Below are 13,610 nucleotides of genomic sequence, written 5' to 3' on the forward strand. Positions count from 1 at the left end.
GTGTGTGTGTGTGTGTGTGTGTGTGTGTGTGTGTGTGTGTGTGTGTGCTGGTACATATGGTAACTATATAACATATACACTTAGTTTTTCTTTTATAGCAGCTCTGTCATTCTGCGTCAAATTGTAAAATTTGTCAGTTTTGTCATGACCAATCCTTCAGTTATCCATTATTTTGATTTCATGTCAGATCAGGTCAAATTCACCTCTTTGAATGACTCGCACGTGACAAATATCCATCTATATGCATGCTTATACTGCATATTTTCTTCACATGACTTAAAGGGCAAATGGGAACTAATACCTGGCTCTTATATGATGCTTTTCATTGATAGAGCACAAAATGCTTTGCAAAGGTCAGTATCACTATGTGTTCTTTAAACAGCTTATCTAGTATCTAGGTGGATAATACGATATTTAAATTAGTAGAATTGTCTCCGTATGTGATTAGAAAAAAAGTTTTTCTTTTTGTTTCAGATTGTATAATTCATTTGAATGTAATTCCTCTTAAATTGTAGTGTTACAGTATTTAGCACTTTTAATTTTGGGGTCTGGATTTGAGATCTGAGCTTGCAGCCCTTAGTTAGACAAAACTTCCAACGATGTCAGCGGGGGCTTTGTGTGTGAAACATTACTGTAGGACTGGGCCCTTGAATTACAAGATTTTTCTCTCCAAGCTTTGTCTCAAAACATTTTCTAGGCCTGTTTTCATTCCTGTTTTAAATGTATTTAGAATAACAATGAGGTCTGATACAGCTCTTTTGTACTTTCATCCTATGAAAATGGAATGCTGCCACCTTTTGGCAACTTGCTATGGTACTTCCATACAAAACCAGGAAGGTTTTTTTTGTGCAGAGTGAAAATATTACAGTTTTATTCTGACAGCGGGAGATTTTGTGCTTTTTTCTATGTAGATTAGCAAATTTTAATGATATGTTTTTAATTTATTTTAACCATTATACCATGGCTTTAAGTGAAATATATAGCAGAATAATCCTACCTCCCCAGTGTTGACAACAGGGGGTGCTACTACCCCTGAAATGGATCTTTACTGGCTCCTGGCAGAGCAGATTACTGTCACACCAGTGAAAAAGGTCCACAGTCATTATTTTCAATGCACAGCAGTTTGTTGAGAAGGAATTACACAAGCGGTAAAGGGTTATATCAAGCACATAACTCCTGTGTTAGACATTAAGAGCTATACATTACATTCCCCTTAACAGGTTTCAGAGTAGCAGCCGTGTTAGTCTGTATCCGCAAAAAGAACAGGAGTACTTGTGGCACCTTAGAGACTAACAAATTTCTTTGAGCATAAGCTTTCGTGGGCTACAGCCCACTTCACATGCATCCGATGAAGTGAGCTGTAACCCACGAAAGCTTATGCTCAAATAAATTTGTTAGTCTCTAAGATGCCACAAGTACTCCTATTCCCCTTAATGAGTCTCTCTTCCACAAACATACACAAACAGGCCCTGCACTAGCCTCACGTAGTTCCTGCTTGGCAAACAGAGAAGGTGGTTACCAATTTTGTAGACGACTTCTTCTTTCCAGATTTGTTCTTTTCAGCCCTCTGGTCTGTCTCGGATTCCCCCGAAACGAGGTCTCGGCTGCCTGGAGACCGCTCTGGTTCACCGTCCTACTCAAGCCCACGGAGCAGAGTTTTGACTACTCTGTCTAGCAGCATTGCTTCTCTAAGCGTTAATTAAGGAATCCCAACAGTAATTTAATTTGCTTGATTTTTATACTCTTTTTTCCTCAAAGGAGTCGCATGTCTTAAGTGCACTACCCTCTGAGTCAGCCGCAAGAGTTGCTACGGAGTGACAGAAAGGGTATGTCTACACCACCCGCAGCGGGCCCATGCCAGCTGACTCGGGCTTGTGGGCTGGGCCAGTTCCGGGTGTCTAATTGCAGTGTAGACCTACCCAAATGCTCCCGCAATCCAGGTTCTGAGTGCATTGTCTGCACAGGCTGGCCCTCCTCAGCTGACTCCGCTTTGTTGTACTGTCACTTGATTGCTAGGCCAGCCTCTGTTAACATGGGTATGGCTTATAAGCCTGGTCTACACTGGGGTGGGGGGGGAATCGATCTAAGATACGCAACTTCAGCTACGAGAATAGCGTAGCTGAAGTCGACGTATCTTAGATCGACTTAGATTGATGTACTTCGCATCCTCGCCGCGCAGGATCGACGGCCGCCGCTCCCCCGTCGACTCCGCTTCCGCCTCTCGCAGCAGTGGAGTTCCGGAGTCGACGGGGAGCGCATTCGGGGATCGATTTATCACGTCTAGACGAGACGCGATAAATCGATCCCCGATAGATCGATCACTACCTGCCGATCCGGCGGGTAGTGTAGACGTACCCATAGTGTGTGACATTTTACTCTGATTGGTAGATACAGGGTCAAATTCTTTGCTAGCAAGAGTCATTGACTTCTGTGGTTACAGCAACAGAGAGTTTGGCTTCACCGCCTAAAAAAGTTCATTTTAAAGTAAGGTGGTTCTTCCCTCTCCAGTAGCATTTCCTGAAAGGGAGGAATAAACCACCTACTTATTTCAAGAATAAATGTCTATGGGCCCTTTCGTCCCCTAAAATACCAAAGCACTTAACAAACCTGAGGCTTGATGCTGCTGCCAATACACATGTTGAGTTGTACTCTTTGCCTCTTTTTGACCTGAGCAGCAGTTTGGAGCTCTGGGGATGTTCAGCTGGGAGATGAAATGGGTGATATCAGGTATTTATCTGATGCAGTTTTGTTTACAAAGAATGTACAAAGTCCTATGTCTCTGAGTGAGTGCCGAAAACATTAAATAGCAGGAAGCGGCTTCTTAGCGTACAGCTCCAAGCCTCTTTAGCCAACAGACCCCAAAATACTCTGTAGCTTTTTCCAGGGTCACACTGTACTCTAGGGTTGTCACCTTTCTAATTGCTGGTAACAGGACTCCTGAGGCCCTGCCCTCTTCCCCCCAAGGCCCCGCCCCCATTCCTCCCTCCTTTCCCTCCCTCCCCCTGTCGCTCGCTGGATCATCTCCACTTTCCTCCCTCCCCAGCTGGGTCCCCCCTTGCTCCAGGGCGGGGACGGGAGCTCCTGCAGCCTGACAACGAGCCTGCCTGCCCCAGCTGAGCAGGGGCTGGTGTGGGTTAATGACCTGGCGCCGCCTCCTTCCCTGTGGTAACTGGACTTTTGGTGTCCAGTCGGTACATCTGACCGGGCACTGCCAGGTCACCTTTTCAACCGGACTTTCCGGTCAAAAACTGGGCACCTGGCAATCCTAAGTAGCACCCGGACACCGAAGCCAAAACCCAGGATGTCCAGGTAAAACCCAGATGGGTGGCAACCCTACTGTACTCTCTGGCTACTGCTTGGCTGGCTTGCTTTTTGCCTCTGCCTGCCTCTCTGTGTCTGCCTGCCATCTGGTCCACGCTCTCTCCCTCAGCAAAGCTCCCCCCCGCCCGCTCAATCCAAACTCCTGGGCGGGTTCACAACCCCCTTTTGTCTTCGGTCGAGGGGCTTCTGATTAACTCATCCTGTGAACTGAAGGGTGAGTTCGCATCCAGTCTCAAAGAGGTACGTGATTGATGCAATCTCCAGTCCCTCTCAGCAGAACGGTATCTTGGATGGCAGTGGGGCTACTCCCTTAGGGAGCTGCTGCTCATCTTGAGTAATGGTGACAGAATCAGGCCCTCTGTATGTCAGAATGACTCGACTCATCGCTGAAGTGCAGACAGAAGTGGTTTACGATACGTTGGCACACAAGAGACATCTAGAGCTGTTTGGACTAGGATGAGAAGAGGAAGAGCTCACCCAGCTCAGAGCACGGGGAAATGTAGCAAGGCAGAATGGAATGACTCCGATTGGAATTTGGTCAGGAAATGGGGGATTAATAATGTCACTCTTGAGAAATGTGTCATGGGATCGTCAGTGACCACAAGTGGTCAGGGCAGGACGTTGGGCTTACATCTCTGACGGCACCTCCAACGACGTAGAGAACATGAGCGCCCTGCTGGAGCGTTGTTTCAGCACGTACTCCGAGGGAAGCTTTCCGCTCGACAAAAGACCAATACCAGACTTCAGTTACTTGGAAGCGGTGTTGTTCTTGTCCTGCATGTTTTTTTGCTTTTCTTGTGGTCACGACTGAAAGCCGGTGTTGTGAAATATTCAGGTAGGAACTCACTCGGCTATGTCTAAAACAATTCCCCGAAATAACAGGCATGGATTGGCCGTTCCGCCCAACCAATAACTCCTGCAGTCAGGAGACCTGTTCAAACAAATACTTCCTCCAACCAGCAAGCCTTTGACATCTTCCCTTCCTTTGCCCCACCACACCCCTCCATCCCGCGACCCATTACTGTTGGCCTCTGGCTCGTTCTAGCAACAAATAGTGATCGATCCACAATCCTGAAGAATGGTCCTGATTTGTGCCATTTACGTAAAAAAATTAGCTGCTAGTGTTGGGAACAAACTACGGGCAAGCTGCCTTAAAGCAATGGTGTTTTGTCCTTTTGATTAAAAATTAATCACATTAGGCCAGATTCAGAAGCAGTGGCTAACAGCAAGGTAAATTACAGCTCCCTGAACCTGCAAATCCCCTGTGCTCCTATCCTGCTGGGTTTCAGGCTGTGTTATGCTGACATTAACTTGGAATGAATCCAGCATATTCATTAAACTTCTGCCCATTTACTAAGAGGAAATCATTTATTTAAAACTGGTGTTTGAAAAACTCCATGCTAAGGTGTCCAGCGTCTCCGTTCTGTTTTAGTTGGCAGTGTCGCTATTGGTCAGCAAATTTTACATCACCTTAAACGTGTGTGCCATGGGGTTTTCTCTTGTAAATGAGCGTACTTTTCAAAATGACGTGATTACTGTTTTCAGACCCTTTTATTTCTTCAAATGTAACTTTTCCTCCTCCCCTACGTCTTTCCCAATAGACTACACAGAGGAACCTATTGCTCTGAAGCTTATGCAATCCTGTCTTGAAGAACACAAAAGTTATTGTATTAATGGCCTTTGTGCTTTTCACAGTGAACTCAAGAAACCCATATGCAGGTAAATACACTGAATGTTTAAATAGACACTCTTGGAGAAGTAGACGAGTTTATATTTGTTTTCCTGTGTATGTTACACATAACGTTTATCCCAACCTGCGATCTGATCTGTACGCGGGCATAAGTTTAACATCTGAGTAGATCCACAGAAGCCAGTGCGACCTATGCACTGGGTAGCTCAGTAGTTTGAGCATTGGCCTGCTAAACCCAGGGTTATGAGTTCAATCCTTGAGGGGGCCATTTAGGGATCTGGGGCAAAATCAGTACTTGGTTCTGCTAGTGAAGGCAGGGGGCTGGACTCAATGACCTTTCGGGGTCCCTTCCAGTTCTATGAGATAGGTATATCTCCATATTTAAAGTTAGGCATCATGCAAGTTCAGGTTCTTTATTAACAAGAAAATGGAGCTGTGGCAACATCATACTCTTGGTAATTAAAGCTTACTGGAGAAAGCGAAAGCAGAAGATGAAGCGCTTGGAAGCTGCTTTTGACACATTCTGCTATCAGAACTGCAGCATCGAGCTGAAATCTAACGCCGACGGGTTAAATGTACAGCTGTGCCCATTGTTTGACTGCTGGGCAGGGGCCACAAAGGAGCTAGCAGGGGCTCCCGGATTCAGGGAGTGGGTCTGCACCAAATCCGGCCCTGACATACTTCAGGGCTTTCTAGAGCTATTCTTGGCTGTCTATGGGCCCAATGGTCATTACAACAGGTAGGTATCACCAGAGCACTGTTCTCTCACCACCCGCTCTGTCAGGGGGAATTCGCAGCGCACGGGATCCAGCAGCTTTCTGACAGACGGGGTTCCAACTGCAAAAGAGAATCTGCCCACCCCAGTTTAGTTCCCTTCCCCATTTTAATTGCAAAGTGTTTAAAATGAATCAAAGGTAATTAGGTATCTTACAGTTTCAAGTTAAGATTTTCTGAACACTCTTGGGGATTTTTCTTTTCTTTTTTTTTCTTTTTAGGTGCCTGACAGGTTACAACGGAGAAAGATGTGAACACTTGACGTTAAATTCGTATGCGCTTAATTCTTATGAGCACTATATTGCAATGGGAATTGGCGCTGGAATGTTACTGAGTGGGATCATTGCTCTAATCTATTGCTATGTAAGAAAGAGGTATGGAAAATGGTGTTTTCTGGGGCATGAAAATTGTTATGTGAATTTCTAAACTGTTCAGAATACCTGGAAGCAAGAACGTTATATTAGCCTGAGTGGATAGAGCAGAGGGCTAAGGAATCTGTTCCTTGGTCTGTCCCTCGCTTATTGCGTGATCTTAGACAAGTCACTGAACTGCTCTGTGCCTCTATTTCTGCATTGGTAACGTGTAAAATTATTCTGAAGCTGCCCACCAGCACTGAGTTCATGGGGACTGCTCATGTGACTTAGGCAAGTAGGATTTGGCTCGGTTTACATCATTACAGTTCTATCGTGTGATTAAATTCACAAATCGGTTATCCATTTTAGGTGCGGGAAGTTGAAATCACCGTACAAAGTCTGAACCAGGGAGACAGCGTTGTGAAGATCTGACATAGGATACTTACCGATTTTCCTGTAAATTACAGGAGGTTCCTAGTTGAAAGAACTACCAGTGCCCACAAAATACTAGCAGGTGCCACTGATAACCAGAGACAATGGAAATCAAATAGCCGGTACACAGCTGGCACGCCTGTAGAACTGGCTGGCTTCACTCATTTTGATAAAAGCCTTCGTTGCTTTAATAAAGGTTGTTGGGGGACTTATCTGAGTGGATTGACATGGCTGAAGATCCTTCCCCTGTTGTTGGACTACAGCTTTATTGTTTTTGGGTGGAGATCTGACTTCTTTTAGCTGCTTATGGTAACTTCAAGCCTTGATTGTTCAACAGGGAAGGGCATTCTGTATGGAGGAAGACAACACTATGTCTCTCAATGCTCTGAGGCAAAGAATGGAGTTCACGTGCTGCCAAAGGCAAGTAGTCAGTCTAGCCCACTTCTGGTTTCCCAATGGCCTATAGTCTGGGTCTGCGCTGACATGAATACTGCGGATCTCTCAAGTGGGTTAAATGCAATATATGCTTCTATTGCCACAATGGACAAAGGCGGCAAAGGCTTTGCACTGGGAAATGGGTGAGTGAAAAAAGATATAATTAAATCTAAGGAGAATAAAGATCAGATGATTTTGGAAAAATAATATTGAGAATGAGAGCAGTCCCTGAGATCTTAGAGGACAAAGGGCTCCTGACGTTTTGAGAAGAGTAAAGCTCAAATGGACTACGAAAGTGTTCATCTGGACAACCTTGATCTTCCAGTACATCACATAGCAGCTCCCCACACTCCCAGACTTGTCAGTCAGACATCTTCTTGCCCAGCGATGTGCACTGCTGGACAAGAGGAACAAGACTCTACTTGCTATGGAAGTTGCAATTTTGTTATAAGGACTCGTTAATACAGTTCTACTCAGCTGGCTTCACTCTCGTGGAACTTGTAGTATATCACCATTTAAACAAGAATGAAATGGGTAAAGGAAATATGCCCAGCTCCAACCTGCCAGATTAATATTTTGTGCTTTCTTTTTCATCTTCTCGTGCACAAGATGTCTTCAGATGGGGAGATTTGTTCTTGAGATAGGGAAATAAAATAGATTCAGAGGACAATGGCTCTTGAAAGACTTTGCAGCTTCTAACTGTGAGTTTTGGAATACTGGTGCTGATCATTTTCAACATTGCTCAGAAGGGTTTTCGTTTCAGGTGCTGCACATTGTGGATCCAGATTTCAGCTGCATTTAGACACCCATGGGGAAACAGTGCCTAACTGTGTAAGCGCTAATTTGGGGACATCATTTGTCTTTTGAAAATCGAGCTCCCTTGTTATGTGTATTCACTTTTTCCAGGTGATGCGTGTCGTGGTTTTCTTTTTTATATAATGTCATTAGTAAGAATTGAAATGCTCACAACAAAATATGTAAGATAGGTCAACATGCACATTTCCCCTTTTTAAGCTGGACCCTAAGTCCTCTAGTATGACATGCCCTGCTTGATTAGAAGTGCCAGTGTACAATGAATACAATAGCAAGGATGTATTGGCAAGGAGCTGACCTTAGGTGCATTACCATCCATTTCCTCTAGGTTTTGAAGCGAGCATTCCTTAAGGCAGGGGTCCCCAACGTGGTGCCCACGGGCGCCATGGCGCCCACCAGGGCATCTAAGTGCGCCCGCGTACTGGCCGGCAGACGAGCATCTGCCGAAATGCCGCCGAGAAGCTGCTTGTCGGCGGCATTTCGGCGGCGACGCCTATTGACGTTGCTGCTTGTCGGCGGCATTTCAGCGGATGCTTGTCTGCCGCCACGGTCCTCCGTGGCTCATCGTCTGGCACCCACCAGACGAAAAAGGTTGGGGACCACTGCCTTAAGGTATATTGTTTTGGTTTTCCTTTTTCTCAAGGTCAACTTCATTAAACTCTCTAGCTGTCTAGTTAATCATAGACTCATAGAAGATTAGGGTTGGAAGAGACCTCAGGAGGTCATCTAGTCCAATCCCCTGCTCAAAGCAGGACCAACCCCAACTAAATCATCCCAGCCAGGGCTTTGTTAAGATGGGCCTTAAAAACCTTTCAGGATGGAGATTCCACCACCTCCCTAGGTAACCCATTCCAGTGCTTCACCACCCTCCTAGTGAAATAGTTTTTCCTAATATCCAACCTAGACCTCCCCCACTGCAACTTGAGACCATTGCTCCTTGTTCTGTCATCTGCCACCACTGAGAACAGCCGAGCTCCATCCTCTTTGGAACCCCCTTCAGGTAGTTGAAGGCTGCTATCAAATCCCCCCTCACTCTTCTCTTCTCCAGACTAAATAAGCCCAGTTCCCTTGCATTATCTTTACTTCTTTCTTCTACACGTTTACAATTTCTCCTCTCTCAATTGTCCCGCTCAGAGTAAATTCATCAGCTTGAATCAACTTACTTTGGCTTCATGCGTTTGTAACGAGAGCAAAATCTGGCACGGAACGATTAAATCATTTGGGCAGGTGCTTCACGTAGGCACCTGTTAGAAACTTATGCTCAGCCTGGAGACAGTGGGTTGGACATTTTCTCACCAATCCTGACTTCTCCTGTGAAACTGGCAATGGTCTAATGGGTCAAAAGAGGAAGACTTCAGGTTTTTTGGGTGTCTCTTTACCCAGCAATGATCTTTATGTGCACACACATTATGCAGATTGCACGTGATTCTGTCTGTGCACAGAATTGCTGCGTGCCAGAATATAGACACACATTAACGAGTTGTTTGAAGGGCACATGTTTTGTGGGTATGAACATCAGCAACTTATAACCTTAAAAGGTTTCCACAGAGAGACGTGGTTTTGTTTGTTTTAACATCCTGGCTGCAATTTTTGAAGCCCATTAGGGTGAGCAGCTGACTTGGCTAAGTGGCCAAGTAAGTACTTAACAGGGTGCATAATTAATGTTCAAAGGGGGTGTCAAGGCACATAAGGTGCCTAACGATGTGCACACCTGATTCTTGTGTTTTGTGAGTTTGGCGTAGTGTAGGAGCAAAGTGGGCAGGGAGATGGCGAAGCAGATTGTGTGGCCTGAAATGGAGGCATGATCAGGGCACACCCAAATTGTTAGTCTCTCTTCCAGGTTCCTCTCCGGTGCCAGGGCAGCACTGGAGAGGCTGCCTAGGGAGAACATCTGAGGCTTCTGCTGATGGAGGAAAAGATCAGTAAAAGAAACCCCAGACAAGTGAGTGTTGTAGGTTAGATATTGATCGTATAAGCGAATCTGGGACAGAAGGAAAAGGGAAATGAAATGGGAAAGAGCAGAGAAGGAGAGAGGCGGTGCCCCTGCTTTATTTCTCCACTGCCTTTTCAGTGGGTGACTTTGAGGCCTCCAGAGATCACACCCTCGCCAATCAAGTGCTGTGACTTGGGCGACTGGGCAGGGACACTGACCTGGCCCACATCTGGTGTCGGTGACACAGGTAAAGGTGATTGGTGGAGGGGACGATGTACAGATTGCTCCCGAGATGCAGCCAATGGGGGAGAAAAGAGGTTGTCACTGCTAATCCAAGGTATCGCACCAGGCTCCCTGTGCCTCTGAGGCATTGGAGACAAATGTGCCACACTAGGTACTGGGTGAGCAGGTGACTCAGCGACCCCACTAAGGAAGTCCATGCTGCAAGAGATTCCTTCATGGAGTCAGCCATGCTGGGCCTTTGCTACCAGTTCTTTGGGGAGTGCCAGCTGCTTTTGGGCTGGCACTCCCCAAAGAACTGCTGTGTTGCTGCCTAATTTGCCTAACTTCCTGAAGAGCCTCCACAGGTTCTCTTCCGAGATATGTCCCCCTCTGGATGCCCCACTTTAGGTGCACGTGTGCCCCACACGCCTTCGATTGCAGACTTCCATTAGCAGTGTCCATTCAGCCCTCTCATGCTCCCTACGCCGCCTTGTGCCAAGCACCGAGGTTATGTAGGGCTGCTCAGGTGAAACACCCTCAGTTCCTTCTCGACCACGTTGGCTTGAGATGGTGCTTAAGAGTGTCTGCCTTGAGCATGCCTTGTCTAAACGTTTTTTTCGCCTCATTGCTAGTTTAGTTTTAGATACTGTAGTTTGCTTGTTAGTTAAATTAGCTTAGTTCAGGATTCAAGAGGACTAGCTTTGTTCCTCTCCTCCCTCTGGGGAAGCTTGTCTTTCTCGGAAAGGCATGCCCAGCTCACTGGAGTTCTAACACGTGTCCCTTGCCGGGTGGCCATCACTGTTAGCGATGATCACTCCACGTTCCTTTATTTCCTTGGAAAGTCGCAGATTGAGGCGTCATTAGAGGAGGTTTTGGAACAAATTGATAAACTAAACAGTAATAAGTCACCAGGACCAGATGGGATTCACCCAAGAGTTCTGAAGGAACTCAAATGTGAAATTGCAGAACTACTAACTGTACTTCGTAACCTATCATTCAAATCAGCTTCTGTACCAAATGACTGGAGGAGAGATAATGTGATGCCAATTTTTTAAAAGGGCTTCAGAGGTGCCAAGGTCCCACAGGGAGTCTCTAGCAGAGCCAAGAATTGAACCCAGGCTGGTGCCCTACCTGCTGGAACATCCTTCTTTTCCACTGATAGTGAGTTTCTTAGTGGAATTACGGTAAAATATTTCTATTACGCACTAGCAGTAGTTCACAAAAGGCAGAAGAGAAGGGGTAAGAAGAAAACAGGCTATCACTCTCCAGGGCAAGCAGTGTTGGAAGACCACGAGCAAATACCCTTTTTTAATATACATATGAAGTCTGCATCATCACGTTAAAACTTGGTATTTGTCTGTGTAACCATTCCCAGGGAAATGTCATGACAAATTGGAAGGATATGTCAAAATTATCATTTGAGCGGTCTAGCTAAATAACCTGATGGCTGGATTGTGCCACCCTTACTCCCCTTGAGTAGAACCCTGCTCCTCAAGTAGTTCCACTGATTTCAAGGGCCACTCCCACAGAAAGGAGCTACATGAAGTGAGTTAGGATGGCTGGGTTGGCCCCTAATAAGTAAGCATGAAAAAGTAATGAAGGGGAAAAAACAGAGCAGTAATTTGTTATGTTTCACTAATCCTGGTCTTGGCCAAGTAGCACGCACAGGTTAGAAGTACTACAGAGGGGTAGTAGCCGTGTTAGTCTGTAACCACACACAAAAATGAGGAGTCTGGTGGCAACTTAAAGAGTAACAGATTTATTTGGGCATAAAAAATCCACTTCTTCAGATGCATGGAGTGAAAATTACAGATACAGGAATAAATATATATTGGCACATGAAAAAAAGAGAGTTACCTTACAAGTGGAGAACCAATGTTGAAGGCCAATTCAGTCAGGGTGGATGTGGTCAACTCCCAATAATTGATGAGGAGGTGTCAATACCAAGAGAGCGAAAATTGCTTTTGTAGTGAGCCAGCCACTCCCAGTCCCTATTCAAGCCCAAATTGATGGTGTTAAGTTCACAAATGAATTGTAGCTCTGCAGTTTCTCTTTGAAGTCAGGACAGGCCCAACAAGGAAAATAACAGAACACCACTGGCCATCACGTACAGCCCCCAGCTAAAACCTCTCCAGCACATCATCAACGATCTACAACCCATCCTGGAAAACGATCCCCTACTCGCACAGACCTTGGGAGGCAGGCCAATCCTCACTTACAGAGAGCCCCCAACCTGAAGCAAATACTCACCAGCAACTACACACCACACCACAGAAACACTAACCCAGGTACCAGTCCCTGTAACAAACCCCGTTGCCTTCTCTGTCCCCATATCTACTCTAGCGACACCATTATAGGACCCAACCACACCAGCCAGACCATCAGGGGCTTATTCACCTGCACATCTACTAATGTGATATATGCCAGCAATGCCCCTCTGCCATGTACATTGGCCAGTCTCTACGTAAAAGGATAAATGGACACAAATCAGACATCAGGAATGGTAACATACAAAAGCCAGTAGGAGAACACTTCAATCTCCCTGGACATTCAATAACCGATTTAAAAGTAGCCATCCTTCAACAAAAAAACTTCAAACACAGACTTCAAAGAGAAACTGCAGAGCTACAATTCATTTGCAAACTTAACACCATTCATTTGGGCTTGAATAGGGACTGGGAGTGGCTGGCTCATGACAAAAGCAATTTTCCCTCTCTTGGTATTGACACCTCCTCATCAGTTATTGGGAGTGGACCACATCCACCCTGACTGAATTGGCCCTGTCATCACTGGTTCTCCACTTGTGAGGTAACTCCCTTCTCTTCATGTGCCAGGATATTCATGCCTGTATCTGTAATTTCCCCTCCATGCATCTGAAGAAGTGGGTTTTAACCTACGAAAGCTTATGCCCAAATAAATCTATTAGTCTTTAAGGTGCCACCGGACTCCTCGCTGTTTATGCACAGGTTAGTAACATTATCAGTATGCAGTACACATACAGTCCTATGCTCTGCAAGGCTGATATGGATCTGAGAGCTTTGAACTTCATCTGTCCCCTGTGTTCACAGCGTCTCGTTTTGGCGGTTGCATTTGTCTGTTTGGTCACATCCCACTCCCAGCATGTTATTGTCCTTGTTGATATCAAGAGGGAGACACCTGTAGAGGTCCCTATTGTACTAGGTAAATCATTTGGGACTCCTTCCCAACCCAGGTTTAAAAAAGGATTGCTCATTAAGAGTTCAGTGTAAACAGTCATTAATTACCATGGCAGCAATAAAATCTTGTCCTATGACTACTTTCTGGACCGGATTCTACTCTCTCTGAATTCAATGTGAGCAAGGCCTATTAGCATGAACCTGGAGGAGCTGGAATACTCCCTGAGTCACAGGGAGGAGGCTGCCATCTCCGGGTTGTCAGAGTGGTTGAACGCTGAGTGCATTCTGCAGGAGAGACGCACCCAGCAGAATGACGATTACGGCAGCCCCTAGACGCCCCAATCACGACCGAGGTCCCCTCGTGCTAGGTGCTGTACGCCCAAAGCGCTTACTGTCTCAGTAGACAAGATGGACGAAGGATGGGGGGGGGGGAACAGACACACAGAGAGGGGAAGTAACATGATCAGAGTTACACAATGGCA

At 45.9% G+C, this 13,610-nt stretch overlaps 1 protein-coding gene across 1 annotated transcript in view; it reads left to right on the forward strand.

The window, feature by feature from the left end:
- EPGN (epithelial mitogen) overlaps positions 1-6,541 on the forward strand; it is a 9,899-nt gene extending 3,358 nt beyond the window's left edge. The window contains exons 3-5 of the mRNA XM_024208709.2: positions 4,923-5,040; positions 6,007-6,159; positions 6,508-6,541. Coding sequence (XP_024064477.2) covers positions 4,923-5,040; positions 6,007-6,159; positions 6,508-6,541 — 305 coding nt within the window. The remainder of the gene's footprint in view (positions 1-4,922; positions 5,041-6,006; positions 6,160-6,507) is intronic.
- Positions 6,542-13,610: the final 7,069 nt, after the last annotated feature.

Source organism: Terrapene carolina, unplaced genomic scaffold, assembly GCF_002925995.2.
Source record: "Terrapene carolina triunguis isolate 2854851 unplaced genomic scaffold, T_m_triunguis-2.0 Scaffold136, whole genome shotgun sequence".
Lineage (NCBI taxonomy): Eukaryota > Metazoa > Chordata > Testudines > Emydidae > Terrapene > Terrapene triunguis.